Source organism: Leuciscus leuciscus, assembly GCF_965113295.1.
Source record: "Leuciscus leuciscus genome assembly, chromosome: 1".
In the NCBI taxonomy this organism is placed as follows: Eukaryota; Metazoa; Chordata; class Actinopteri; order Cypriniformes; family Leuciscidae; genus Leuciscus; species Leuciscus leuciscus.
Window position 1 is genome coordinate 38,349,550 of NC_138725.1, and position 25,995 is coordinate 38,375,544.

The following is a 25,995-nucleotide window of genomic DNA, read 5'->3' on the forward strand; positions in this document are numbered from 1 at the left end:
TGGTTTTGTGTTTAAGGTTTTGAGAAAGTGTGTGATCGTTTTAAGAAATGTATTTTAGCCATTCAGAAAAACTGCAATAACAACTGAAATGAACACAAGAAAGCCAGGGATCAGAAATGATAACCTCAAAGAAACATCCAACAAAGGACAACACAAGACAAGGAATATAAGAAACACTGGGTTTAAATACACAAGGAGTAATTGGAAAGCTAAACACACTTGGGAACAAATCAAAGAACGAATCAACAGGAAAAAATAAAAAGGACAAAACATGGCGCACAACAGAAATAACATAAAAGACCACACAAGTCAAGGGGAACACAGGCTGGGATCATGACAATTCCCAAACGATTGACTCTTATGAGCCTGTTCTTTTTAGTAAATCATACAGTGCGATCAGTGCAGATTGATGCAGAGGCCTGAGAGAACAGAAATAGAGATGAGCACATAGTTGTGGTTTGGTTTGTTCTTTTTCAGCTCAGTGGTGTAAGAGTGGATTTCCTGCAGGGGTTCAGTCTGCAAGACTGCCAAATGCCATAACGTTATTAGCAAGATGGTAGAAAACTGTACATTTTTTGTCAATTACCACCCACTGCTATTTACCAACGACGGAAATAAGCGCAGTTACAATATGTGGGAGAGCGTTGCTATAGAGAGTGACAATATTGTATTGCAATATGTAGCACTTCAAAGTCAATACCAGATCAAAACTAGGTAGCACATTATTTGTAATTGAAAAGGTTTAATGACAAAATATGGTTATGGTTATACTTATAATAGATGTATGAGATGATGATAACTTACACCATTAATCACACAGCTTATATGTAAAATGTTACCAGAGAGAGAGAGAGAGAGAGAGAGAGAGAGAGAGAGAGAGAGAGAGAGAGAGAGAGAGAGAGAGAGAGAGAAGAGGAGGTAAAGAGAGAGAGCCCTAAGAAAGGGACCCATAGAATCAGAAGAGAGCCAGAGCATAAAAGAGACAGAGCAACAGTTACAATCTTCTATTATACTTTCCCTGACCATGTGACTAAAACCCAAATGTGAGACATTCAAACTGACAAATCAGATAATTACATCTTCCCCCACCGTAATAAAGGTGTGACAATTCATCGATCCCAAAGTACACACATCTTGGCCTACAGGTCTTGATCACTATCAGCCCCTCTGTGCCTTTAGGAACTCCAAATGGTCCTTGGGGAAAGAGGGGTGGAAAACAGTAAAGCAAATGTCTTCAAATATCTTGGATTATTTTCAATTCTACAGTGGAATTAAGTGACTTATGCTTCTTAACTTATAAAGTTATAAATACAGCTACTATTATTATAATAAAGATCTATCAAAATATTGTTTCCTTTTCCTTGTCCATTAAACACACAGAAATATTAATTCTCATAATGGAAAACTGATGCTCTTCTGATATTTTTTGAAAACTCGTTACAAGATTATCAACTTTATCAAAAGGTTTTCTGTGAGACATGAGGTACATTTGTATGTGTTTAATCTGTCAGTATGTTCCTAAAGATCTGACTGTATGTATCAGGAAGTCTCGAGGCTTTAACTCAGTCTGTGTCTTTAACTGTCTGTCATTATTGGGTCAGTATGAAGCTCAGCAAACTTCCTCTTGTGCTCTGTGAGTATTATTTCCTCTGTATATGTTTCAGAAGATGGTCATTGCTGTTATATTTTGAATAGGTTTGAACAGTTTCAAGCGATTTAGTTGTTCTTGGATGTTTTTTTTCTTTTCTTTTCATGCTGCTCTCTGAGTTTCAAATCCAGCTCTAGTCCATGATCTGTGAGTGAAAGACGAGCTTGAGAGAGGAAGTGAGCAGATAGTGCTGTTTGTGAAAGAGAAATGCACTGTGTTGTGTTTGGGTCAGTCTGATTGTTCAGTCACTAAATTTTTTGCTTTGTAATGGTGTTTGCTGAATAATTTCTGTCGGTTTGTTTTGTAATCACTTGTTGGTTTGTTTGCTGACCACAATGCATTAAGTAGATGTACACTAGTTAGTCTTCAGTAGATCACTAGTATGCAGTTAGTAAGAATTTATGAGTTATTATTGTCACTGTTTTCAGACTCTAGAAAGGTTTTACACAACTATAGTAAGTGTGTTCATCCGTGTCAGCATTTCCTGACACCTAATGACACACACGATATGTCGGTTATGTGCCTGGGTGAGGATCATGCATGCTCAGTCATTGAGGGGACTGTATGTGTGTGTTGTGAGCGCTTTCCTTTGAAGAAACTTCGCTCTCGTCGAGGATCTCTCATTTGTCGGCGAGAGCGAGATGCTGGATGATGACGTGTTATCTCTCACATCATCTGATCCGGCAGCGAGCGAGCTCCTCACCTCAAGCCAAGATGAGCAGGACGAGTCTGTTGAGATCGAGGATGTCTCTGAGCGCTCTCAGCCCCCCTGTCCCGCATATGTCGAGCTGTTGGACGTTATGTCTTGCACCACAGAAAGATTAGATCTGCCGTGGAAGCGCAAACTCCCTCGTAGCTGCCTGGATGAACGCTATTTGTCGGGACATAACCACCCAGCTGGTACGAGTCTTCCCTTTCTCCCAGATCTTCACGCTGAGTTGCGGAGATCTTGGGGAAAGCCATATTCTGCATACATCCATCATTCGGGCAAACTATGCTGATGTGGAGGTGATGCAGGAATATGGTTATGTGTCAGTGCCTCTGACTGAAGAGAGGCTGGACAGCGATCTCTCAGTAGGTGAGGCATCCGCACTGAAGACGCAGTCTCTGCCAACTAAGCTGCTGCGTGCCACATCACGTCTAAATGGCAGAGCATATGCGTCAGCAAGTCAGACTAGGGCGGCTTTGCACACGATGGCCGTTCTGCAAACTTACCAGGCTGACCAGCTGAAAGACCTGGACCAGGGCCATGGGGCTCCCCCCGAGGCGGTGGAGGAGGTGCGACAAATGAAACTGAAAGTTCAGCTCACATTTTGAAGCTCAACTCACAGTTGTCTTCATTAAAAGTAGTGACACTAAATTATCTTACCAGTGCTGATGCCACTCCTGAAATTATGAATTTTTATTATGATAAATAAAATGCAGCTCATATCTTGCTTTCATTGACGTGAACGTGAATTTTCATATACACAGCAAAATCCCCAGAGTTAAATTAACTCTGCTCAGAGTACATCTGGTCCCTCTCTACAGAGAGTTAAAATAACTGAATCAGAGTTAAAGTTATTGAGTGATTAATTAACCAATTATGTGATGATTGAGCATTAATGATTATCACCTGTTGTCATCAATCAATCAATCAATCAATCAATCAATCAAGAGCTTGGCTAGGTGGTAGGACAGTATGTCAGGTTGTTAGGCTCTCTGTGAGGCTCCTTGGATACTGACCTTAATGTGGAGTGTTGGCCTTCTCTCATTATGAGAGTCATTGTACTGAGGCCTCTACAATCTGCAGAGTTTCGCGGGCCAGTTGAAATAAGTTGCTAGCTCTTTCTGACCTTTTTTTGGCCACTGCGCTTTGGTTAGAGCGTTACAGTGACTTTTATTGAGGCCTCCGTTCTGCAGGGCTGTCTGAACAGAAGTTCTGAGTGTCAGTACTTAGTTGATGTCTAGTAGGTAAGTAAGTTGATGTCTAACTTTAAAAATGAAAAGGCATGTGTTTAAAGGGTTAAATAATAATACAAAGGTTTTTTTTTTTTTTTTTTGGCTGAGATGTCACTGTTGACTTACCAATGTATTCGATTCCTCTAATGCATAAAATAGGTAAGCTTGACCAGAGTTCTTGTGGGGAGAATAGTTTACTGAAGGTAGTGTAGCTCATTCTACAGCAGTGATGATGAATTTCTGTCTGTGGGACAGACCCTTATACCTAAAGCTAATTTACAAACAGAAGACATCACAGGGACCAATACGAGAAACACAGTCCTTTGCCTCATGGGAAGAACTCTGCAAATAAGTTCCCACAGAAACTCTCTCAGGATAGCCAACGGATGAGTTTGATGATCATTATTAGAAAATGTACTGTAAAAATACAAATAATCTTTCATAATTATTTTTATTTATTTATTTATTTTACTTTGTATTTTAGTGCTGATTTCAATCATCCCCTCTGGACACACTGAAGGTGAGTGGATTTGATTCATAAATTCCATCACAAATGGGTAATTCTGTTACAAACCAGGGGCTGGATTCATTAAACGTTCTTAAAGGAGTCATAACCTGCAATTTTCACTTTTCCACGAGAATCAATGTATGTTATGATTGCCTAACGATTATACACTGGCCGGGAAGCCGATATTTAAAAGTGAAGCGTTTGTTTACCCCAGGGTTTGTAAAATAGCTCACGTGCACGCGCACTCAAATACGAGATTTTAATTTCTGCCCCGACTTGACGTCATGACGGGGCAGGATATACCATATATGGACACCGCAGACATATGCTGCAGGAAGCCCGCCCTGCCCCTCTCCCCCTCATATTCAGTCGCGAAAGATGCAGAAACGTAGTGCACACGTGAGTTGCTCTGTTGTTGACTGCCAGAATCAACATGTAACTTAAATGTGTTTTCTCTCCCAAGAACGGACCAAGCTGTCAGGGACCAGTGGATTAAATTCATTTTTAATGACGCGGTTCCTACAACCCTTCCCACTGGCTTAACGTTAGGTGTCTGTGCTAATCATTTTACGCCGGAATCGTTCACAAATTTGAATGTCTAAAAAACCACAACGTGAAACAAGGCAAAAACACCACATGATAGCAAACGTTGATCTCAATAACCACTGTAAGCTGATAAAAAAAAGTAGACTACATCTCCGTTAATGTAATCTACATTAAATAAAAGGTATAATGTATGTCTCAGTCAAAATGATTGTCTTTACCATTCAGAGACATCTTGATGTAGACGTCCTTCCATCGACTCTACATCTTCCCTTTCCAGCTCAGGTTCAGAGTCTGGCTCGTGCATATACGGTTGAATTCCGTAGGTCGCGGCCAGGTCGGGTTCATTCACAACTTGCGCCATGATGTCATTTTGGAATGATATGCTGAAGTTACCTGCGGTGTCAACCCCCCTCCTTCCTGCCACCAATCAACGCGCCCCTCATTTGCATTATTAAAATGACCGTCCACGACAGCCAAAATATCGCATCAGATCTCGCGAGACAATAATGCCTTCAGAAATAAGGGTCAGAGGAGCTCTGTGTTTATTTTTTTTTCCACTTTTCTTTTTTAGAAGGGCCTGAAAGACTATAATAGAGCGTGGGTATCCAAGGTAATACTAGGTTATGACTCTTTTAAAAATAAAATTCTTCTTAAATGCTATTTTCTTCTTATTATAACTTAAGAAAGAAATATAATAATATTTTGTATTCCCAAAGATATTTCTTAATGTTATTGTTTGTTCTTGAGATAAATAACTAATTTAGGAAAACTTCCAACCTGTCTGAAATCCTCAAAGGAACATTCTTATGAACTAATTTATCTTAAGAACTGCCTTAACTTTCTTAAGAAGATTTTCATGAATCCAGCCCTATCAGTGTCATGATTATAAACACAGCTTTTTAAACAAGTTATAGAAATGATTCATGTCTTTTGACTAATATAACACCACACAGACGGTTCTGTCAAAAAACAAAAATAAAAAAAACATTCAGTCACAAAAATGACAATTTCTGTAATACTACTAATATTAATATTACATGGCCAAAATTTGTTATGAAGAATATAGAAACATAGTGTATCTTTTGACATTTGCTTTGTCTTGAAAATTAGCAACTCTACAGACATCACAAAAACTGAACAGGTTGAATAAAAAATTAAAAAAATCCTTTGAACTACAACAACAATTTGCAACACTTTGGTTAATAATACTGATATGTCTGTCTGACTGGTGTAGATGTAGGTGTTGTGACCCTGCTTTGAGCTCAGGACTTCTAGCCTATGGATGTGGGTTTGAACCCCACATAGGGTGGTCTTTGCACCTTTGTTTTCCTTTAACTCTTTGCATTGCACTGAATGAATGTTAACCTTGTTTGTTCCTATAATTGTTGCCAGTTGCTATTTTACATTATCTGTGAAATCAAAATGCACTAATGATTTACCAGTGAGAGAATGAGTTCTGCTGAAAAACTTCACATTTCATGTTCCCACTGACTTTATATTGACAGATTTTCCCAAACCGACTCTGACTGTTGAGCCACAGAGTTCAGTGATAACTGGAGGCTCAGTTATTCTGAAATGTTTGCTGGATCAGACACTGGGTGGATGGGAGTTTCTCTGGAGTAAAGACTCAAACACTGAATCTACTGATGCTGCAGCTAAAGTAATCGATCCTGTGCAAGTCTCTGATGGAGGAGAGTACAAGTGCAGAGCACAAAGAAGAGGACGTTACACAGATTATAGTGAACCAGTAACAGTGACAATACATGGCAAGTATTTTCTGTCACTTTATGAACTGCTCTGAGAAATTACTGACAATAATTTCATAAGACACTTAATAAGTGATGTAGCGAAATCAGCTCAAATGAGGGGAATGTAATTAATAATCAATAATTAATAATTAATCATACTGGTTATGAGCCATATTACCTACACATTTTAAATCGCCCAAAAAGGGAATACATAGCCCGTATATTTGTATCTCTATATATAGATAATTAACCACAACGAATTACAATCAATTATGAATATACAGATGGGCTATAGATCAAATTTGTGAATGCCTACAAAATTAATGTCACATCGAATAATTTGTTTGTCCGCCAAACGAATTATGCGAATTTCTTATCGACTCACAAGGAGGATTCTTCTTATAAACTCTCAAGAAAGGCTATTCCTCTGGCCATGAAGAATACATTTCTTGTTCTATAAGATTATTAACTTGTAGGCTGATCAACAATATAAAGCTTGTATAAGATCACACATGTCAAGTCAAGTCATCTTCATTTATATAGCGCTTTTAACAATGTAGATTGTCTCAAAGCAGCTTTACAGAGATAAATGTATAATTTAACGTTAGATTGTTTTGGCTTTATAGCGGTTCTTTAATAAAGTTATTTTCCAGCTAAAGTTGGTTTTGATTGATTCGCTTCCGTCGCAACGATCATTTGTTATTAAATTAGGGGCCGCTAAGACGACACCATTCTCTCTACACAGACTTTAAACGCGATCCTGTGAGAAACGCTGATGGCGTTCAGATGCGCATTAAGAATTGGTTCTATAGTTATGTGCGTTTGAATATATGTGTGCAGGTTTGGAATTCCCTACAAACCAAGCCTAAACAAATTACTGGTGTTTCCTTATAGTTTTAATTCAGAATTTTATTTTATTTTATCAATTCTGGGTAGATACGCAAATTGAGTTTCCTGACGACGCTTTATCTGTAGAGTGGGAAAGGGATCCTCCATAGGGAGAGACTAGTTGGCACTTCAGCACTGCGTTGTCATCGGGTCCAGGCGAAGGGCCTTCGTCAGATCTGGAAACGGCCTGGATCCGGCAGGCTGCGGGAAAACCTCGGGATAAACACAGACACTAAAATTAGCGTAGATGCCATTCTTCTCATGATGTAACAAGTACATCAGGATTTATGGGAAGTGTTCCCGGTTCCAGCTGACCTAATCTATGCAGCCTAATATTGAATTATAGAAGTCTATAATGTATTATGTGAATGCTAGGTCAAAGAGATGTGTCTTTAATCTAGATTTGAACTCACAGAGTGTGTCTGCTTCCCGGACAATGTTAGGAAGACTGTTCCAAAGTTTTGCTGCTAAATAGGAGAAGGATCTACCGCCAGCAGTCGATTTTGATATTCTAGGTATTATCAACTGGCCGGAATTTTGAGATCGCAATAGACGTGAAGGAGTATAATGCGTTAAGAGCTCGCTCAAGTACTGCGGAGCTAAACCATTTAGTGCTTTGTAAGTAATCAGCAATATTTTAAAATTGATGCGATGTTTAATAGGGAGCCAGTGCAGTTTTGACAGAACTGGGCTAATATGGTCATACTTCCTGGTTCTAGTAAGAACTCGAGCTGCTGCATTTTGAACTAGCTGTAGTTTGTTTATTAAGCGTGCAGGGCAACCACCCAGTATAGCATTACAATAATCTAGCCTTGATGTCATGAAAGCATGAACTAATTGTTCCGCATTTGTCAATGAGAGCATATGACGTAATTTAGATATATTTTTAAGATGGAAAAATGCGGTTTTACAGATACTAGACACGTGACTTTCAAATGAAAGATTGGTATCAAAGAGCACACCCAGGTTCCTAACTGACGACGAAGACTTAACAGAGCAGCCATCAAGTGTTAGACAGTATTCTAGGTTATTACGTGAGGACGTTTTTGTCCAATAATTAGAATCTCTGTTTTTTCAGAATTTAGAAGTAGGAAATTACGAGTCATCCAATTTTTTATATCAGCTATGCATTCTGTTAATTTAGTGAATTGGTAAGTTTCGTTAGGTTTTGAAGAAATATAGAGCTGAGTATCGTCGGCATAACAGTGGAAGCTAATTCCATGTTTCCTAATGATATCTCCTAATGGTAGCATGTACAGAGTGAACAGCAGCGGTCCTAGTACTGAGCCTTGTGGTACGCCATACTGAACTTGTGATCGATGAGACATCTCTTCATTTACTGCTACAAACTGATAACGGTCAGATAAGTATGATTTAAACCATGCTAGTGCAATTCCACTAATGCCAACATAGTTTTCTAGTCTATTTAAAAGAATGTTGTGGTCGATGGTGTCAAACGCAGCACTAAGATCGAGTAACACTAATAGCGAGATACAACCACGATCGGATGATAAGAGCAAATCATTTGTGACTCTAATGAGAGCAGTCTCAGTACTATGGTACGGTCTAAATCCGGACTGAAAATCCTCGCAGATATAATTTCTTTCTAGAAAGGAACACAGTTGTGAAGATACTGCCTTTTCTAGTATCTTTGACAGAAAAGGTAGATTCGAGATCGGCCTGTAATTGACTAATTCTGAAGGATCAAGTTGCGTTTTTTTAACAAGCGGTTTAATCATAGCCAGCTTAAAGTTTTTTGGTACGTATCCTAGAGACAAAGACGAATTAATGATATTAAGAAGAGGATCTATGACCTCTGGAAGCATCTCTTTCAGTAGCTTAGTCGGTATAGGGTCTAACATACATGTTGTCGATTTAGAATATTTAACGAGTTTAGTAAATTCTTCCTCTCCTATAGCAACGAATGAATCAAATTTTTCCTCAGGGAGACTACAATGCACTGCCTGATGCGATACTGTAGTAGACGGTTGCATAGTTATAATTTTCTCCCTGATATTATCAATCTTATAAGTGAAGAAGTTCATAAAGTCATTACTGCTGTGCTGCTTGGAAACTTCTGTGTTTGAAGCTTTCTTTTTCGTTAGTTTAGCCACTGTTTCAAATAAATACCTAGGATTATGTTTATTTTCTTCTAATAGGGTTGAAAAATAAGCAGATCTAGCAGCTTTTAAAGCCTCTCTGTATGCAATCGAGCTCTCTTTCCATGAAATGCGAAATACCTCTAGTTTTGTTTTCTTCCAGTTTCGTTCCATTTTTCTGGCTGCTCTCTTAAGGGCCTGAGTGTGCTCGTTGTACCACGCCGTTGGATTATTTTCTTTAATCTTCTTTAAGCGCAAAGGAGCAACTGTGTCTAAAGTGCTGGAAAAGAGAGAGTTAAAAGTTTCTGTTGCAATATCAAGTTTTTCTAAGCTATCCGGGATGCTAAAATGATGAAACTGATCAGGAAGATTATTAATAAAGCAATCTTTAGTGGCAGAAGTGATAGGTCTAACATATTTGTAACACGGAGTCGGCTTTGCAGCCTTGGCTAAATGTAATTTACACGAGACTAGATAATGATCTGAGATGTCATCGCTCTGCTGCAGAATTTCAACGGCATCCACATCTATTCCGTGTGATAATATTAGATCTAGAGTATGATTACGACAATGAGTAGGTCCTGACACGTGTTGTCTAACTCCAATTGAGTTTACAATGTCTTTAAATGCCAAACCCAATGCATCTTTTTCATTATCGATGTGTATATTAAAATCACCAACAATTAGTACTTTATCTGCAGCCAATACTAACTCTGATAGAAAGTCCGCAAATTCTTTGATAAAGTCTGTATGGTGCCCTGGTGGCCTGTATACAGTAGTATCCAGCACAAATCTCAAACGCGATTTATCATTTATACTATATATTTTTACATTAAGCACTAACACTTCAAAAGAATTATATTCGAAACTTGATTTCTTAGTGGTTTTGAAAATATTACTATAAATTACAGCAACACCACCCCCTTTGCGTTTAAGACGAGGCTCATGTTTATAACAGTAATCTTGCGGGGTGGACTCATTTAAAGTAATGTAATCGTTTGGTTTTAGCCAGGTTTCTGTCAAACACAGCACATCTAGGTTATTATCTGAAATCATATCATTAACAATGAGTGCTTTTGAAGTAAGCGATCGAATATTCAGTAACCCAAGCTTTAGCATTTGCTCATCTGTATTATAGCTGTTTTTTATTTGTTGAACATCAATTAAATTTTTAACCTTAGATAGGTTTAAACGTTTTTTGGATTTCCAAATTCGGGGAACAGACACAGTCTCTATATGATGATAGCTAGGTGAAAGAGGCTCTATGTGATGGGATTTATCTGACCTGGGTGACGCGAGGCCGCTAGCAGACGGTTGGTTTAGCCAGTCTGTCTGCTTCCTGACCTGAGCCCCAGATTGTCATGTTTGAGCTCTAAGACTATGAGCCATATTACTAGAGAGAAGAGCAGCACCATCCCAGGAGGGATGAATACCATCTCTTTTCAACAGGTCAGGTTTGCCCCAAAAACTTTTCCAATTGTCTGTGAATTCTATATTATTACACGGACACCACTCAGACAGCCAGCGATTCAGTGAACACAATCTACTGACTATCTCATCACTCCTGCGAACAGGAAGGGGGCCAGAGCAGATTACAGTCCTTGACATCGTACTTGCAAGTTCACACACCTCTTTAATATTAATTTTGGTGATCTCCGACTGGCGGAGTCGAACATCATTAGTGCCGACATGAATAATGATCTTAGAGAATTTACGATTAGCATTAGCCAGCACTTTTAAATTTGCTTTGATGTCAGGCGCTCTGGCTCCCGGCAAACATGTGACTATGGTCGCTGGTGTCTCTATTTTCACGTTCCGTGTGATTGAATCACCAATTACTAGGGCACAATCAACAGAATTCTCAGTGGGTGTTTCACTGAGCAGGGCAAATCGATTTGTTATGGTAATTGGAACGGAAGAGTGGTTTTTAGATCCGCGACTAGAGCGATCCCTCACCGTCACCCATTTGCCCGGCTGCACAGGCTCTACTTCAGCTGGAACCGCATCATGTAAAGAGTTCACGCTAGGCGCATCCAAAATAGTATCTAAAGCTCTAGCACTCTTACTATCCTCAATTAAGGTTTGGATGCGTGTCTCTAATTCTGAAATCTTCTCTGTCAGCCTAACTGACTCCTTGCATTTATCACATATAAATCCTATATTGCCAGCAGAGAAGCCTATGCTAAACATGTGACATGAAGTGCAGGTGACAATAACAGGACAAGACATTACTCACCGTGTTTGTTGACTGATTATTACTTACCTGAGCTTTTATTAACTCAAAGGCGCGAGCGCGCGAGAGAAAAATAAATAAATAAAATAGCTGAGCGCACAGGTGGCGCGTTAACAGGCTAGCAGTAGCGAATTAGCGTGTTGTGCTAGTAGTAACGGAAGCTAGCGATGTCAATCTGAGATGTTGGGTAAGCTGTATTTAGTATAAGTATAGTATTTAGTATAAACTACAAATTGTAGTAAATGATGGTTCAAAACAAAGAAATACGAGGCTAAGACGGAGCTTAGCACCGAAGCAAACAAACTCACAGCAGGCAGAGAGGCAGACAGGAGCAATCGATCATCGGAGCAATCCAAAACTAGGTCACAGCAAGAGAGGTCACATTTAAGAGGCTTTGTTCTATGAGCAGCAAAAAGAGACAATCAAGCGTATAATGGGTTTTAATAAATGAAACTATAAACATACAACTACATTTAACAAAGAATATATATATGAACAGTAACGAAAGTAAAGAAAGAAAGGAAGAGCAGATCACAGAATGGCAAAATACCACAAACAGTTAACCTTTGAGAACCAGCAAAGAATCAAATCACCTTAAGCAGGGGCAGACAACCTTAAACGCATTTAACTCTAGATAAAGGTAATACTTTGATCTTTGTTGCTGAGCAGGAATGCAAATGTGTGACCCAGCGGGCAACTTGACGTAATTTTGACATCAGTGTTTGATGTCACATTGATGTTAAATTGACATCAAATGCCCACTGGGGAGTGTCCGTTCTCGGTGTGTCCGTTAGTTGCAGGGGCGGGTCTACGTGGTGGCCAGGGGGGGCACCGGCCCCCCCTGAAATTCGATTGGCCACCCCAGGTGCCCCCCTATAAGATGTCTTGTGATTGGTTCATTTTACGACCAATCAGTTTTATAGACTCTACTGAAGTTTACTTCAAAGAAGTGCAGCGCCAGATAAACAACGGTCGTCGCAGACTTGGACTTTTACTTTATCAATCAAGAGTGGGAAGTCAAGACACCAAACAAAGAGCTGCCAGTCACCACCGAAACAGAAGTTTTAGTTCCAGCTGTTTTAGTTGAGGTCTGCCTTTTTCGACTGTTTTCCTCTCTTTCTGCTACTGTTTTTACAGTGCTGCCAACTCTCACGCATTCACCGTGAGACACGCAATTTTCATACTCTCTCACGCCACACATCCATTTTCTCACGTACAGAAAAATCGCGAAGCAAAGAGGACACGGAGACCGACAGACTAGACAGAGCAGGTTACTTATGATATACAAAAATCTCAGCTCAGATTCTGTCAATTTTATTACGAAATTCAAACAATAAATACCGTTTTGGCGCTTGTAAATGCTACGTGACAGATAGTAATAGCTAATAGTAAAAAAACATGAATGAACACTGAAAGATACAGTACAACTTACCGAAATGTATATTCCTCATACATAATATCGATCAATCAGTGTTTTTCATCAGCGTGAAGAGGTCAATAACATAGCAGAACAATTGTCACATTTACCTCAGGAAAGCCATTTAATGAACATAATATAGGCTATAGCACATAGTTGGCAAGAAAAAAAATAGCTATAGAGTATTTAGCTAAATATGTGTTCTATATTACATATTTATTATATTTTTACTTATATCATTAAAGTTATTATAATAATAAAAAAACGCATTATATTTAATTTGAGTTATTTTTAACCTTAAATAATAGCCTACTACCAGCTGATAGGGCAGTATGTTTACAGCATTAGGTGAGTTGTTTTTTTCTTGAGGAAAAATAACGCCTATCTTGTGTAGCCTACCTAATATTTATCCAAATAAGTCAATATTAAATCAAATCACAATAATTGAATTGAATTGAAATAATAAAAAAGCGTAGCTTACCAGAAATTGTATCATGTAAACATTGTAACATGTTGTCACTAAACCTAATAAAATTCAGTTTAGTTACTAAAATGTTAGTGACAATGTTAGTAAAATGTTTTTTTTATAAAACATTTTATAAAACATTATGTGTTGTTTTCTTTTGAACTGTTACAGTGCTAAAACTTTAACTCTGTGTTACTCAGCTTTTTTGTAATTTAATCTGAAAGAAATGTTGAATGAAACACTATGATGTTTTGACCAAACCATTTGAATTATTACAGTGGGGGGAATTTTTTATTTATTAATTTATTATTATTTGAAAGAGATTGTGAATAAAACTACTGTATATTGTAATGGCCAAACTACTTATTAAAAGAAAATAATTGACATCGTTTCTGCTTCTGGGAATTTAAAATTGCTCATTATTAAAAATTGTTTTTATTTGATAAACTTGTTAGTTTTATGAAAACACAAAAAATAATAAACACTGGCTCTCAAATTTAACTTAATGGATATATACAGGGATGACAAAAAACTAAATTAATCAAAATGTGCTTTATTACTACATTTGTTTACAAGTAACTTTATTCAAGTTAAAAAAAATAATAAAATCAATAGGATTTACGTAATATACTGTAGAATTTAGCTCTTTTTTTTTTGGTCACTGGCGGCCACCCCGTTTGGAGGCAGTGCCCCAGCATGGCCCCCCCACTGAAAATGCTCTAGACACGCCCCTGGTTAGTTGGAAACGTTCTTTTGGTTCTTCCGGAGCTCGTGTAGTTCGCGGGAAGTTAAAACGGTTTACTTGTAAGAGTTGCCAGAAACTCAATTTAAAGTCCGTTTCACTCGTAGGTAGAAATGAATGAGCACGAGACTAAACAAGGCAAGAAGCCGGAGATACGACTAATACAAAAAGCTATAAACAAAAGTAAAACACAAAACAAAATGGATAGCGGATAAACTTGAAGAAGAGGAGAGAAGACAAAGCAAAAACAAGACAAGACAAGACCAAACAAGAACACAAGAACACTGTTCTCGGTGTGTGCATCCTTCTTTAAGGAGTTGTCCCTTTCCTGGGTGTTTCAACCAATCGGATTAAGACATTTTGAGTGGGAGAAAGTTTTCTTTGTCTTCACTTGACGGCCTAATTTGCATGGTTTATGATGGTGTTAGAATTTGTCATTTCTACTCCAAATAATGGTAAAGACAGTATAATACATTTTATCATAACCTATAGGCTACATATATTTAGCTTAGGCACACCGAGAGGTTTAATTAGGTACCAAGGTTGGTATATCTGGAAGATACAAACATAGAGATACATTATTATTCTTTAAAATAAGCACTTAGAGTTCAACTAACACAACTAGGAAGTCACACTAGGCTAATAAAAGGGGCTAAACATACATGCATACAGGAATATGTCATATACACTTTTGAATCACTTATATTCCGAGTTAAATGCGAAGAATGTTCGTGTGTGGGCCTCTTCGAGCCATCTGGACTTCTTGCTTGCAGAGAAAAGGGGTTTGAATTGATTATGATCTAATTACTCTGATCTATGAGCAGAGTTTGGAGGTGTAGGCCTATCTGTTAAACTTCCACCCGGGCACAAACGAGTCAAAGTGGCAATTTGATTCAGACTCATTGGCGCTAAGCAGTGATTGACATTTATGAGGTTGATGGTTAAAAGCTTTTTTTAAATCTTAAAATGACAAGTCATCATGAGTTTGTCCATATGCTACAGTGACTATAACAGTTATAGAGAACAACACTTTAGTCAAACCTGATTTAGCATGAGTGTTTTATGATCATTGGGATTTTGCCAATTGACCCTTCGCAGGGATTTTGCCTTGACCCTTCGCAGGGAGCTTGATTGACAGGTGATCTGACCAATCATACTTCGCCATCCACCATTTTGTCCGACAAAGCAGTCAGGAGAGTTAGTAGGTTAACCAGGGGGGCAGGGTTTTCTATTATTTTGAAGGTACCCCCGGGCGCCGCCATTGGCTAGCGGACCCCCACCTGCTGTTAGCATCCCATTGACTCCCATTCATTTTGGCGTCACTTTGACAGCGAATAACTTCACATCTGAGGCGTTTAAAGACTCCATTTGTCCATTATTTATTTCTAAAGAAACACGAAAATGTATAAAAGGCTTCATTACCTTGTAGCTTCTGTTATAGCCCCGTAGAAGCAATTTCTGTAAAAGTAGGCTAACGATTGCGTCAAAACCACGCGACTCTCTGTCGCACAGTAGAGAATTACCGTATGGACAGGAGGAGAAGCTCGCGGGCAATCGGGGGGACGTGGAGGCAAAGTGACAAAATAATTAATCAGAATACATAGCAAACGTTTCTCTTGCTCATAGCTCATGAACAGCTCCTATTCACACTCTCCATCTCTGCAAGTTTCGGAAGGGAATGATTCAGATTTCTCTTGGCACAGCTACTAGAAGACAGATGGGTTGCTCACGTCACATCTACGTCGTCAAGCTCAGTTTGAGTCTGCGCAGTACGCTCGACCCCCAGGAAGTAAGAGTTTCTAATTGGCTTCACTTTGTCTCTGTTGAATCCAATGGGGTCGCTGTGTCCATTTCTTTTACTGTCTATGAGGTTAACATGGGAGGATTTGAACTTGAAAATCGGAGTGTACTGACGCCTTTACGTGGTTAAAACAACACGCCTTCTTATGTTTGTTCATGTTTATTTGAGGCTATAAATTAACTAGAAGGAAGAGATGATCGGTTCACGAGCAGCTTTAACTTATGCTCTGCAGCGATCTGTCACGACACATTAAAGAGCCACAAAACGGTATTTATTGTTTAAATTTCTTTTAAAAATTGACCAAATTTGAAAGGTGAGATCTTTGGTCTTATGTTTTGTAAACTGTTGGTTTAATATGTTTAATATCAAACGTAACCGAAAAGTAACCTGGTCTGTCCTGTCTGTTAGCGTGTTGTCAGTGTCCTCTCTGCTCCGCGATGTATTTTTCACTGCGTGAGAACATGGTGTGGCGTGAGAACGGCGGAGCTTGTCGGACATAGCCCAGATAGCAACATTGTTTCGGCCCGGATACGGCCCACATCTGGCACTTGTGGAATGCGGATCTGGCCCACATGCAGCGTGGAATGACGGCCCTTGTGTGGCCCACTCCTGTTTGCCAGATCTGGGCCAGAAGCAGGCCATAGCAATGCCACATGTCAGCCAAGACTAGAGCAAAGAAATAAACCAGAACTGGACCTTATCTGAGCCACAAAGTCTGTGTATATTAAATATGGAGTCATCTCAGCCTTAATAAGCCTGTTAACAAGCAGAATCACTGAAGGAAAGAAGAGAACAGAAAAAGAGACGAGCAGAAACACAAGAACTACAACTGACTTCAGCCACAGTCTTAGATGAAATCAACTGAAGAGAAAAGAAGACATTAAATCTGTGAAGATCTCAGCAGAGGAGGATTAAACAACTCCACAAACAGCATTACCAGCTTCACTTATTACTAACCAGACTGACTTTATTTCTGTCAGACGTCTACAGAAGTTTTTATTGAGATTTAACAGAGGTTTAACTCTAATGTGTTTCATTTAAAGTCACCATAAGAGTGACTAGTGTTTACATTAGTTGGGCTCTTAACTCTTAGTATAACTTATGTCTTTTTTGGCCGCTGTGACAGTGTGTTTGTCAAACACATTTGCAGCAGCAAAGAAAGCTAAAGTGAACCTAGATCAGGTGATCATGGTTACCTGTTGATGATTTTATAATCATCATGAAATAGACTGATTCACTGATGATTTTGGACTCTAACAATTGTGTTGATCCATTAATATTGTCACATCACAAACCCTGTGTTACTACAGCATGAGATCTAGCAATATTATAACAATCAGTTTAAAGCTTTTAACAAACATGAGATCAAAAGATTAGCTTATGCTGACACACACAGATATCAACAATCAGCGTATGAATCTCAACAATGGTGACAATCACAAATATTTAGATAAACAGATAAATTCAGAACATCACTGAAAAGCTACTAATTCACAACAAAAACAACAGCAAAAGATAAAAGCAAATATTTAGAATCAAACAAAATTATAGGACAATTCAGCTGCATAATTTATTCACGTTGCAATGCATTCTGGGAATTTTGCACTATGCTGGTACCCAGCATGCATTGCAGCAAAGTACTTTTGATTGTCACCATTGTTGAGATTCATACGCAGATTGTTGATGTCTGTGTGTGTCATATTAAACTTCTTTTTTGTGCGCTCATGTTTGATAAAGTATTTTATCTTGTTATGATATTGCTGGATCTCATGCTGCAGTAACACAGGGTTTGTGTTGTGACAATATTAATGCAACAACACAATTGTTAGATTCCAAAAACATCAGTGAAAAAGGTTATTTCATGATGAATATAAATTCATCAACAGGTAACCATCATCACCTGAACTCATTTCACTTTAGCTTTCTTTGCTGCTGCAAATGTGTTTGACACACACACACTGTCACAGCGGCCAAAAAAGACAAAAGATATAATAAGAGTTAAGAGCCCAACTAATGGAAACACTATTCACTCTTATGGTGACTTTAAATGAAACACATTAGAGTTAAACCTCTGTTAAATCTCAATAATAACTTCTGTAGACGTCTGACAGAAATAAAGTCAGTCTGGTTAGTAATAAGTGAAGCTGGTAATGCTGTTTGTGGAGTTGTTTAATCCTCCTCTGCTGAGATCTTCACAGATTTAATGTCTTCTTTTCTCTTCAGTTGATTTCATCTAAGACTGTGGCTGAAGTCAGTTGTAGTTCTTGTGTTTCTGCTCGTCTCTTTTTCTGTTCTCTTCTTTCCTTCAGTGATTCTGCTTGTTAACAGGCTTATTAAGGCTGAGATGACTCCATATTTAATATACACAGATTTTGTGGCTCAGATAAGGTCCAGTTCTGGTTTATTTCTTTGCTCTTGGCTGACATGTGGCATTGCTATGGCCTGCTTGTGGCCCAGATCTGGCAAACAGGAGTGGGCCACACAAGGGCCGTCATTCCACGCTGCATGTGGGCCAGATCCGCATTCCACAAGTGCCAGATGTGGGCCGTATCCGGGCCGAAACAATGTTGCTATCTGGGAGCGACAGTAACTAAGGGGGGCTGGTGTTTGCGAAAGACCTAATCATAAAGTATCTCTAAAATCAGAGGGAAATGATAGGCGAATAACACAGAAACACTACTGTAAACTCTGGTTGTAAGCTTAAACTTGACATAAACTGTAAACTTGTCCCTCAAATCTGATTGGTTGATTGGAATGTTGTTCTAGGATCAATAAAGATGTTTATCCAGGAACATGTTACACTTGGTGAAATCACATTCACTATGTTGGTCAATCAAGTAACTGTTCCTAGAGAGAAAAAAACTGCACATTTTATTATTTTAATTAATTAATCGTCACATTATTTTTATTGTTGTCGTTGTACAGAAAGACCAAAATCCAGAGTGACCATTAAACCTGATCAACATGTATTCAGAAGAGAGAGAGTCACTTTCAGATGTGACATTCATGCTGAAGGAGTCTCTAGCTGGAAGTACACCTGGTATAAAGGACGTACATTAAAGCTTTCCAGTGAACTACAGGAACACACAGTCAGGTCTGTTACTGAGTCTGACGCAGGGAAATACTCCTGTTATGGAGCAGAGACTGAAGGATCAGGCATATCACAACTGAGTGATGAAGTTACACTGACAGTATCAGGTGAGTTTGATCATCTCTTCATAAACACACACAAGTTTAACATGTTATTAATGAGTGATGTCTCTATTTCAGATGAAGCCCGGACACTTTTAAGTGTTTCTCCTCAGAAGTGGTTGACTGAAGGAGATCCAGTGACTCTGAACTGTGAGGTTAACGGCTCTTCTACAGGCTGGACATTCAGCTGGTTCACTGTAACTCTCTCATCAGGTATTATAATGTCCTCCATGTCCTCCAATGTCCAACACATAAATTAACTTGTTTTATCAAAAACATTATTAGAAATAATTTCCTTTAGTGATCATCTGCATATTCTCACTTAACACAGACTTGAGTGTTCGCTATGAGCCGCTGTCAGACAGCAGCAGAGGAGATGGAGGAAAATACACTGTCAGTTCTGTTGCTCTAAATCACACAGGAGTTTATGTGTGCAGAGCAGAGAGAGGAAAACCAGCCAGTTTCACAACATACAGCAACACACAACCACTGTGGGTCACTGGTGAGTTCACACTCAGTTTAAATGATTGATTCATCTTTATAAAGACAATTTCCTAATTATATCTGTAATGGTCTTGTCAGGTGTTTCTCCTCCAGTGTCTCTGATCATCAGTCCCAGCAGAACTCAACACTTCACATCTGACTCTCTCTCTCTGAGCTGTGAAGACCAGAGTAACTCTGATGGATGGACAGTGAGAAGATACACAGACAGCGGGCGGCTGGAAGATTGTTCATCATCAGTGTGGGGATCACAAACAGGATCTACATGTACAATCAGATCCACCTTACCATTAGACACTGGAGTTTACTGGTGTCAGTCTGAATCTGGAGAGAAATATCATCCTGTTAATATCACTGTACACTGTGAGTCTGTGTTTCAGTATTTATTCATTTCACTGACAGTTTACAATCAATGCATAAAGCAGGATGATTTAACAAGGGCAGATACTAATGTAAGCAGAACATCATAACAATACACTAAAAACACTCCGAAACCAGTGCACATCTGCACAATAAAAAAAGGTTTGTATTTTTTGTTTTGTTTTTATGATGTTACCATGTTGTTCATATATTGCATGTTTTCTCTGATTCTGTAGCTGATGTGATTCTGGAGAGTCCTGTTCATCCTGTGACTGAAGGAGAGACTCTGACTCTACGCTGTTTATATAAACATACATCCCCATCAATCCTCAGAGCTGATTTCTATAAAGATGGATCACTTGTCCAGAATCAAACTACAGAGATGATCATCCCGACTGTCTCAAAGTCACATGAGGGTTTCTACAACTGCAAACACCCGAGAGGAGAGTCTCCCAAGAGCTGGATCTCAGTCAGAGGTGAGACTTAAGATAAATAAACACTATTCAAAATATTCCTGTACAATTTACATGTAGCTGTACAAATATATGCATCTCAATTTCTCCAGCCTCAGGATCTGTTGGTCTCAATCCAGTGATAATTGGAGTGACTGCAGGACTGACTGTTGTATTTCTGATCATTGTCTTCTTGGTCCTGCTGTGGCGCAGCAGAAACAACAAAGGTCATTCATCTGACATATTAAAATTCAGTGACAGACTTGTAGACACTCGCTCTGTTTCTAATTACTGTATGTTACACTCGCTCATCTTGTGAGTTGCCATCTTTCATCAGTCTATGCTGGTTTTCTGGTCTTAGCTGGTCTCCCAAACTGGTAAAACATGTGCTTGGTTGTAAATGGTTTTTAGGCAGTTTTCAGCTCAAATTAAGTTTGTTACTTCAATACTAAAAAGTATTGATAAAAAATATTGATGTAATCTATATTGAAATCATTGAAACTCATTGAAACAGTGAGTCCTCCATCTCTTCCACTAGTTGTTTGATACAGAGTTACTACATATTTAAAGCGCTCCAAATTAGTTATTTAGGCTTCATTTGCTGCCTATGAAGACAGCAGGCAGTGAGGCAACTTAATGTTTTAGAAAAATAAATATAAACATGTCACTTAACACTTTGTCATTCTCAAACATGTACTGTACATGAAAGAGATTAAAACCCAGACAGCAACATGGTGTCTGCCCAGATCTGGCCCACATCTGGCACACGTGGAATCTGCATGTACCAGATGTTGGCTGGATCTGGGCCAACATGTTGCTGTCTGAGAAAGTCAGTTTTCCTCAAAACATTTACACAAATATTTTATGTTTGTCTAGGTGTGAGATCTGAGTCTCCCTCTACTGTCAGTCAACAGCAGAACATCAGTCAGACATCAGAGCAGAACCAGAGTGAAGCCGGAGACACGACACTGCTGTCTGGTCAGTCTTTACTCATTATACCCATTCATACATTCCCATAAATCTTCACAACCTGAGATAAAAGACACTTAGGAATAGCTTTTAACTAAGAGGACACATTTTAAAACTAGATAATATTTCTCTCTTCTAAATTTTTTACATTATATTTTGTGTCTTCATATACATGTATTGAACTTGATGTAATTTGGTTTTATTTGATCAAAAACTGCATAACAAAATATATTTATTTTCTGTAATTTAGAATGTTAACCCATGAAGTATTATGTTTAGTGCTTAATTGTTTTTTAGTTTGTCAACATGAAATGAATATTTTTCTGTGGAATTAAAAGATGCATGACAAAAATATTTTTAAAAACGTATGTATTAATTAATACATTCAAATTATTGTATTCATTTATTACAGGAACTGCAAATGTTTATGACTCTATTGATACAATGATTAATGAAGAAATAAGCACAGGTAACTAATGATGTCATTTAAAGTATTTCATTTCATTATGATGAGTTCAGTAGTTATTTTCTAAAGAAATTAGAAATCAAATCCATTTTTATCAATATTATATTTGCAAATCTTGTTAAACCAAGTGTCTTATTTCATTCTCTATAGATGGTGTAATTGGGCTGACTGAGATCACATATGCTGAGATTGAACTCAAATCTACAAAGAAACAGAAGAAAAAGAAAGAGAACAAAGGTAAACTGAAACAAAAGTCTCTGCTCTTATGATTTTATGATCATAACAGATTCTGTGGATGTGCACTGTAAACTGACCTGATCCAAAAAAAGGTTATTTCATGCAAATTGTTTATTTTGTGGTAATTTGGTTTTGAAATAAAATGATCATCTCTGTAAAAATATTGATAGAACACTGAATTTTATATATATATATATGTGTGTGTGTATTTATGCCATATTTCAAATCATTGTTGGATATGTAGTAAGCACATACTGTATGAACTGTTGGCATCTTCTAGACAATAACAGTGAGAGTTGCGACATTTACTCTAAACTGAAGCTGTAAACAGATCAAGGTGAGCGTCAAACTAAAAACATTAATCATAATTCACAATGAGCTACTGAAAACTTCATAGATGCATTATTGAGAATCTAAGAATTAAATTATATTCTGTATATAAAAATGTATAAATGTGCATTTTGAATTCATTGATATATTTTCAGGTGCTGGATCTGGTGATAAATGCCTGGAGGAGAAACTTTAAATCCCAGGATGCTGATAAGTTTACTGTAGGGTGAGAAGTGAATGGCCAGGATCATCAAGGCAATATATTTACCAGAACTTAATGTAATATATAGCCTGGAAATCCAGACCTAAATCTGAAAGATTAATGGTCTGGCATCGACAAATGAAAATCGGCCAGCTCGAGGGGCGGCACCAAGCATGCATTTGAAAATCTCACTGCACGCAATTGGATAACACTACGACCAATCACAACAAGCCTCATTCGCTTAGCTACCAGAGGAGCTAACTGGTAGATTAGACTCTTACCGTATCCGGTCGGCAAAACAGCAAAAACGCCCTTCTTGCAAAGGAACGATTTGAGCGCCGTCTTCTGTTCCTCTTTTAGATAAAAAGCCAAGTCTAACTCGTTCATTGTAGCGGCCAAAGCCATTTCAAACAACTGGTGTTCATCCATAGCTATCTTTTTTTTTTTTTTTTTATATGTATCAGATAACAATCAGATATTAAGGACAGAACAAATAGAACTTCTACAGGAATTAAATTATATCAAGTATATGTAAAGCTTCACACATAAAAGTAAATAAATACAAAAAAAAAAAAAAAACATACACAGAGGAAACATTATGCATCAGTGGTATTGACAAAAATATCATCATAATATTTCAAGAATCTGTCACTCTTCTTGTTTTTAATCAAACTTAGAGACTTCAGAAATGTATCAATTTCAATTAAGAAATGTGGAAAAGTAGGCTGCGATTTAGAGAATTTTTGCTTGTGAATAAAAAATTTCCCAAACAAAATAAAAAAAATGACAATATAATTAATTGAAGTACTAGCTTTATCTTCTTTATAGTAACACATTATATCCTTTAATTGAAAGGATTTGGAAGAATCAAGGTGCTTGCCAATATGAAGATACAACCTATTCCAGAAGTTTTGAGTTTTTTCACATTGGAAAAATAAATGGATCAGTGTTTCATCCTTATTCCCACAAAATGAGCAAGAACTGTCAACATCCATACATTTTGCAACAGTATCATTCACTGGGTATATTTTATGTAAGATCTTAAAATGAACTTCCTTAGTTTTATTTGAAATACAATACTTATGAGGTAACAACCAGGCTTCCTTCCAGTCTATAAGTTCAATAAAAGAGGCCCAATAAAATTTGCCTTTAGCAACATTATATTTTTTACTCTGAAAAATATGTTGAATATGCTTATTATTACATTTCTTACTAAGTATATTTATCTAAGATCAAATCAGGTTCTTTGGTGACACAGGTTACTAAAGGTTAGATGACATTTAACAAGTTGACTTAGACCAGAAGGAATTGCTTTAAGCACTGCATTATATTCTTTAAATGGTAAAGGGAAATTATAAACAGACATAAATTCTTCATAAGATAAAAAATTACCAGATTTACCAAAAATTTTGAGAATTCCAATTATATTCCTGTTAAACCATGTAGAGAGAAAAACAGATTTATTCCTAATCATTATATTAGAGTTGTTCCATAGAAAGGTTTTATGAGGTGAAAAATTGTGGGTGTTCATCCATAGCTATCTTGCAATGTTTACTAATGACTTCGACGTCGCTGTCGTCATCTGTTTAGCTCGCCTCTGGCCCGCCTATATCAGATAACCCGATGTGATTGGTGCAGCTCGGATACAAGGGCATATTTAATGAGCATCATTACTCGACGCCAGAGTAACTCACTGAGCAAATTCAACTTGTGCTCTCGCGAGAACTCTGGATTTCCAGGGTAGTAATATTAGTAAGCCTTCATGTGCTTCACAGACTATGCATGATAAAATTTGAAAAGCAATGATCTGATTATTCATAAAAAAAAATAAAAAAAAAGTTGTTGTACTGCACAGTGTGTATTTACATAGGCTATGTGTATATTAGTTAGTTAATGCTGCAGGAACAGCAGCTTATCATTTGACAACTGAGGGAACAGAATATTAGTTTAAGCCTATTTCTTTTCTGAGTAAGTGACCAAGTTTCTTTTTTCTTGTTGATTTTAAATGTATTTGTACAGGTTCCCACGGTCATAGAAATATCACAGAATGTTACAATTGTGATTTCTGGGGGGGGCAGAAAAATATTGTAAAGCCATAAATGCATTGGTCAATAGCTTGCTTGTTTTCCTTGGGCTATTTACGTTTTGTTTTGTTTTTTAAGGTTTGAGTGTATTAGACATTTGTTATTAGTTTGATATACACTGCTGTTCAAAAGTTTGGGGCCAGTAAGATTTTTTTTATTCTTTTGAAAAAAAACTTTTTTTTAAAGAAATGAATACTTTTATTCAGCAAGGACGCAATGATCAAAAGGGACATTTGTGTTACAAAAGATTTCTATTTCAAATAAAGTATACTTTCTATTTCTCAAAAAATCCTAATTTTTTATTTTCCACAAAAATATTAAGCAGCAAAACTGTTTTCAAAATGTTTCTCAAATCAGCCTTTCAGAATAATTTCTGAAGGATCATGTGACACTGAAGACACCAAAATACTTGATGGTTTTGATAAAAACATATATTAAAATAATATATTAAAACAGTTGTCAGTGTCACATGATATATCCTGTGATTGTCAAAACATTTGGCAACTGAACAGACTGTTCAGAACATGTTACAATGTTTACACAATGACTGAAGTTTTCATTAGGGCTGGATATTGACACAAATTTCACAATTCAATTCATAATCTTGCAATTCGATTCCGGTCTTGATTTAATTTGACTCAATGATTCATTTGGATTAAAAAAAATCAGGATCACTGATCACTGATCACTGGCGACAGGTGAGGGTTTTATCAGGGTCTGAGATAAACTCTGCAGGACCGACGTTACCCGTCCCTGCTGTAGGGAACCCTGTCAGCTGTTACGTTACTTAAAGGCTGAAATTAACAATAGTTTGTATACAATTAATATAAGGTGGTTTTTATAATATTAACATTATAATATTTTTTTTTCAATGATATGTCAGAGTAAAAATATAATGAATATATTATGCTAATAGTGCATATATTTAGCAAAATGTTCCACTCTAGAGGTAATTTTTCTAGCTAACTAACATGCCATGGTCATTGAATGGCTTTCCTGAGGTAAATGTAAAGTTATGTGTAGACATTGTTTACAAGCTGTTTTATTGATGTCTTTCCGCAGTTGAAACACTGATTGAGCGATTACATGAGACGATATTCAATACCCTCTCTGATGATCATTCATGTTTATTTCGTGCTATAACTAGTAAAGAGGAAGAGATGAT

General features: G+C 37.5%; 1 protein-coding gene across 1 annotated transcript; it reads left to right on the plus strand.

The window, feature by feature from the left end:
* Positions 1-1,567: 1,567 nt before the first annotated feature.
* Positions 1,568-25,011, plus strand: LOC309506997 (Fc receptor-like protein 5). The gene is made up of 14 exons (XM_082181054.1): positions 1,568-1,633; positions 4,074-4,109; positions 6,149-6,413; positions 18,967-19,235; positions 19,308-19,442; positions 19,561-19,731; positions 19,812-20,093; positions 20,327-20,566; positions 20,656-20,769; positions 21,419-21,520; positions 21,924-21,980; positions 22,128-22,214; positions 22,495-22,551; positions 22,700-25,011. The coding sequence occupies exons 1-13, from the start codon at positions 1,603-1,605 to the stop codon at positions 22,539-22,541; spliced, it is 1,836 nt and encodes a 611-aa protein (XP_082037180.1). The 5' UTR covers positions 1,568-1,602; the 3' UTR covers positions 22,542-22,551; positions 22,700-25,011.
* The last annotated feature ends 984 nt before the right edge of the window (positions 25,012-25,995 follow it).

What these genes read in the sequence shown, in the direction of transcription:
- LOC309506997 (XM_082181054.1), top strand. Translation starts at nt 1,603, where the DNA reads ATGAAGCTCAGCAAACTTCCTCTTGTGCTCT. An exon ending in CCCCTCTGGACACACTGAAG is followed by an intron (nt 4,110 to 6,148) that starts GTGAGTGGATTT and finishes TTATATTGACAG; the next exon opens with ATTTTCCCAAACCGACTCTG. An exon ending in AGTTACACTGACAGTATCAG is followed by an intron (nt 19,236 to 19,307) that starts GTGAGTTTGATC and finishes TCTCTATTTCAG; the next exon opens with ATGAAGCCCGGACACTTTTA.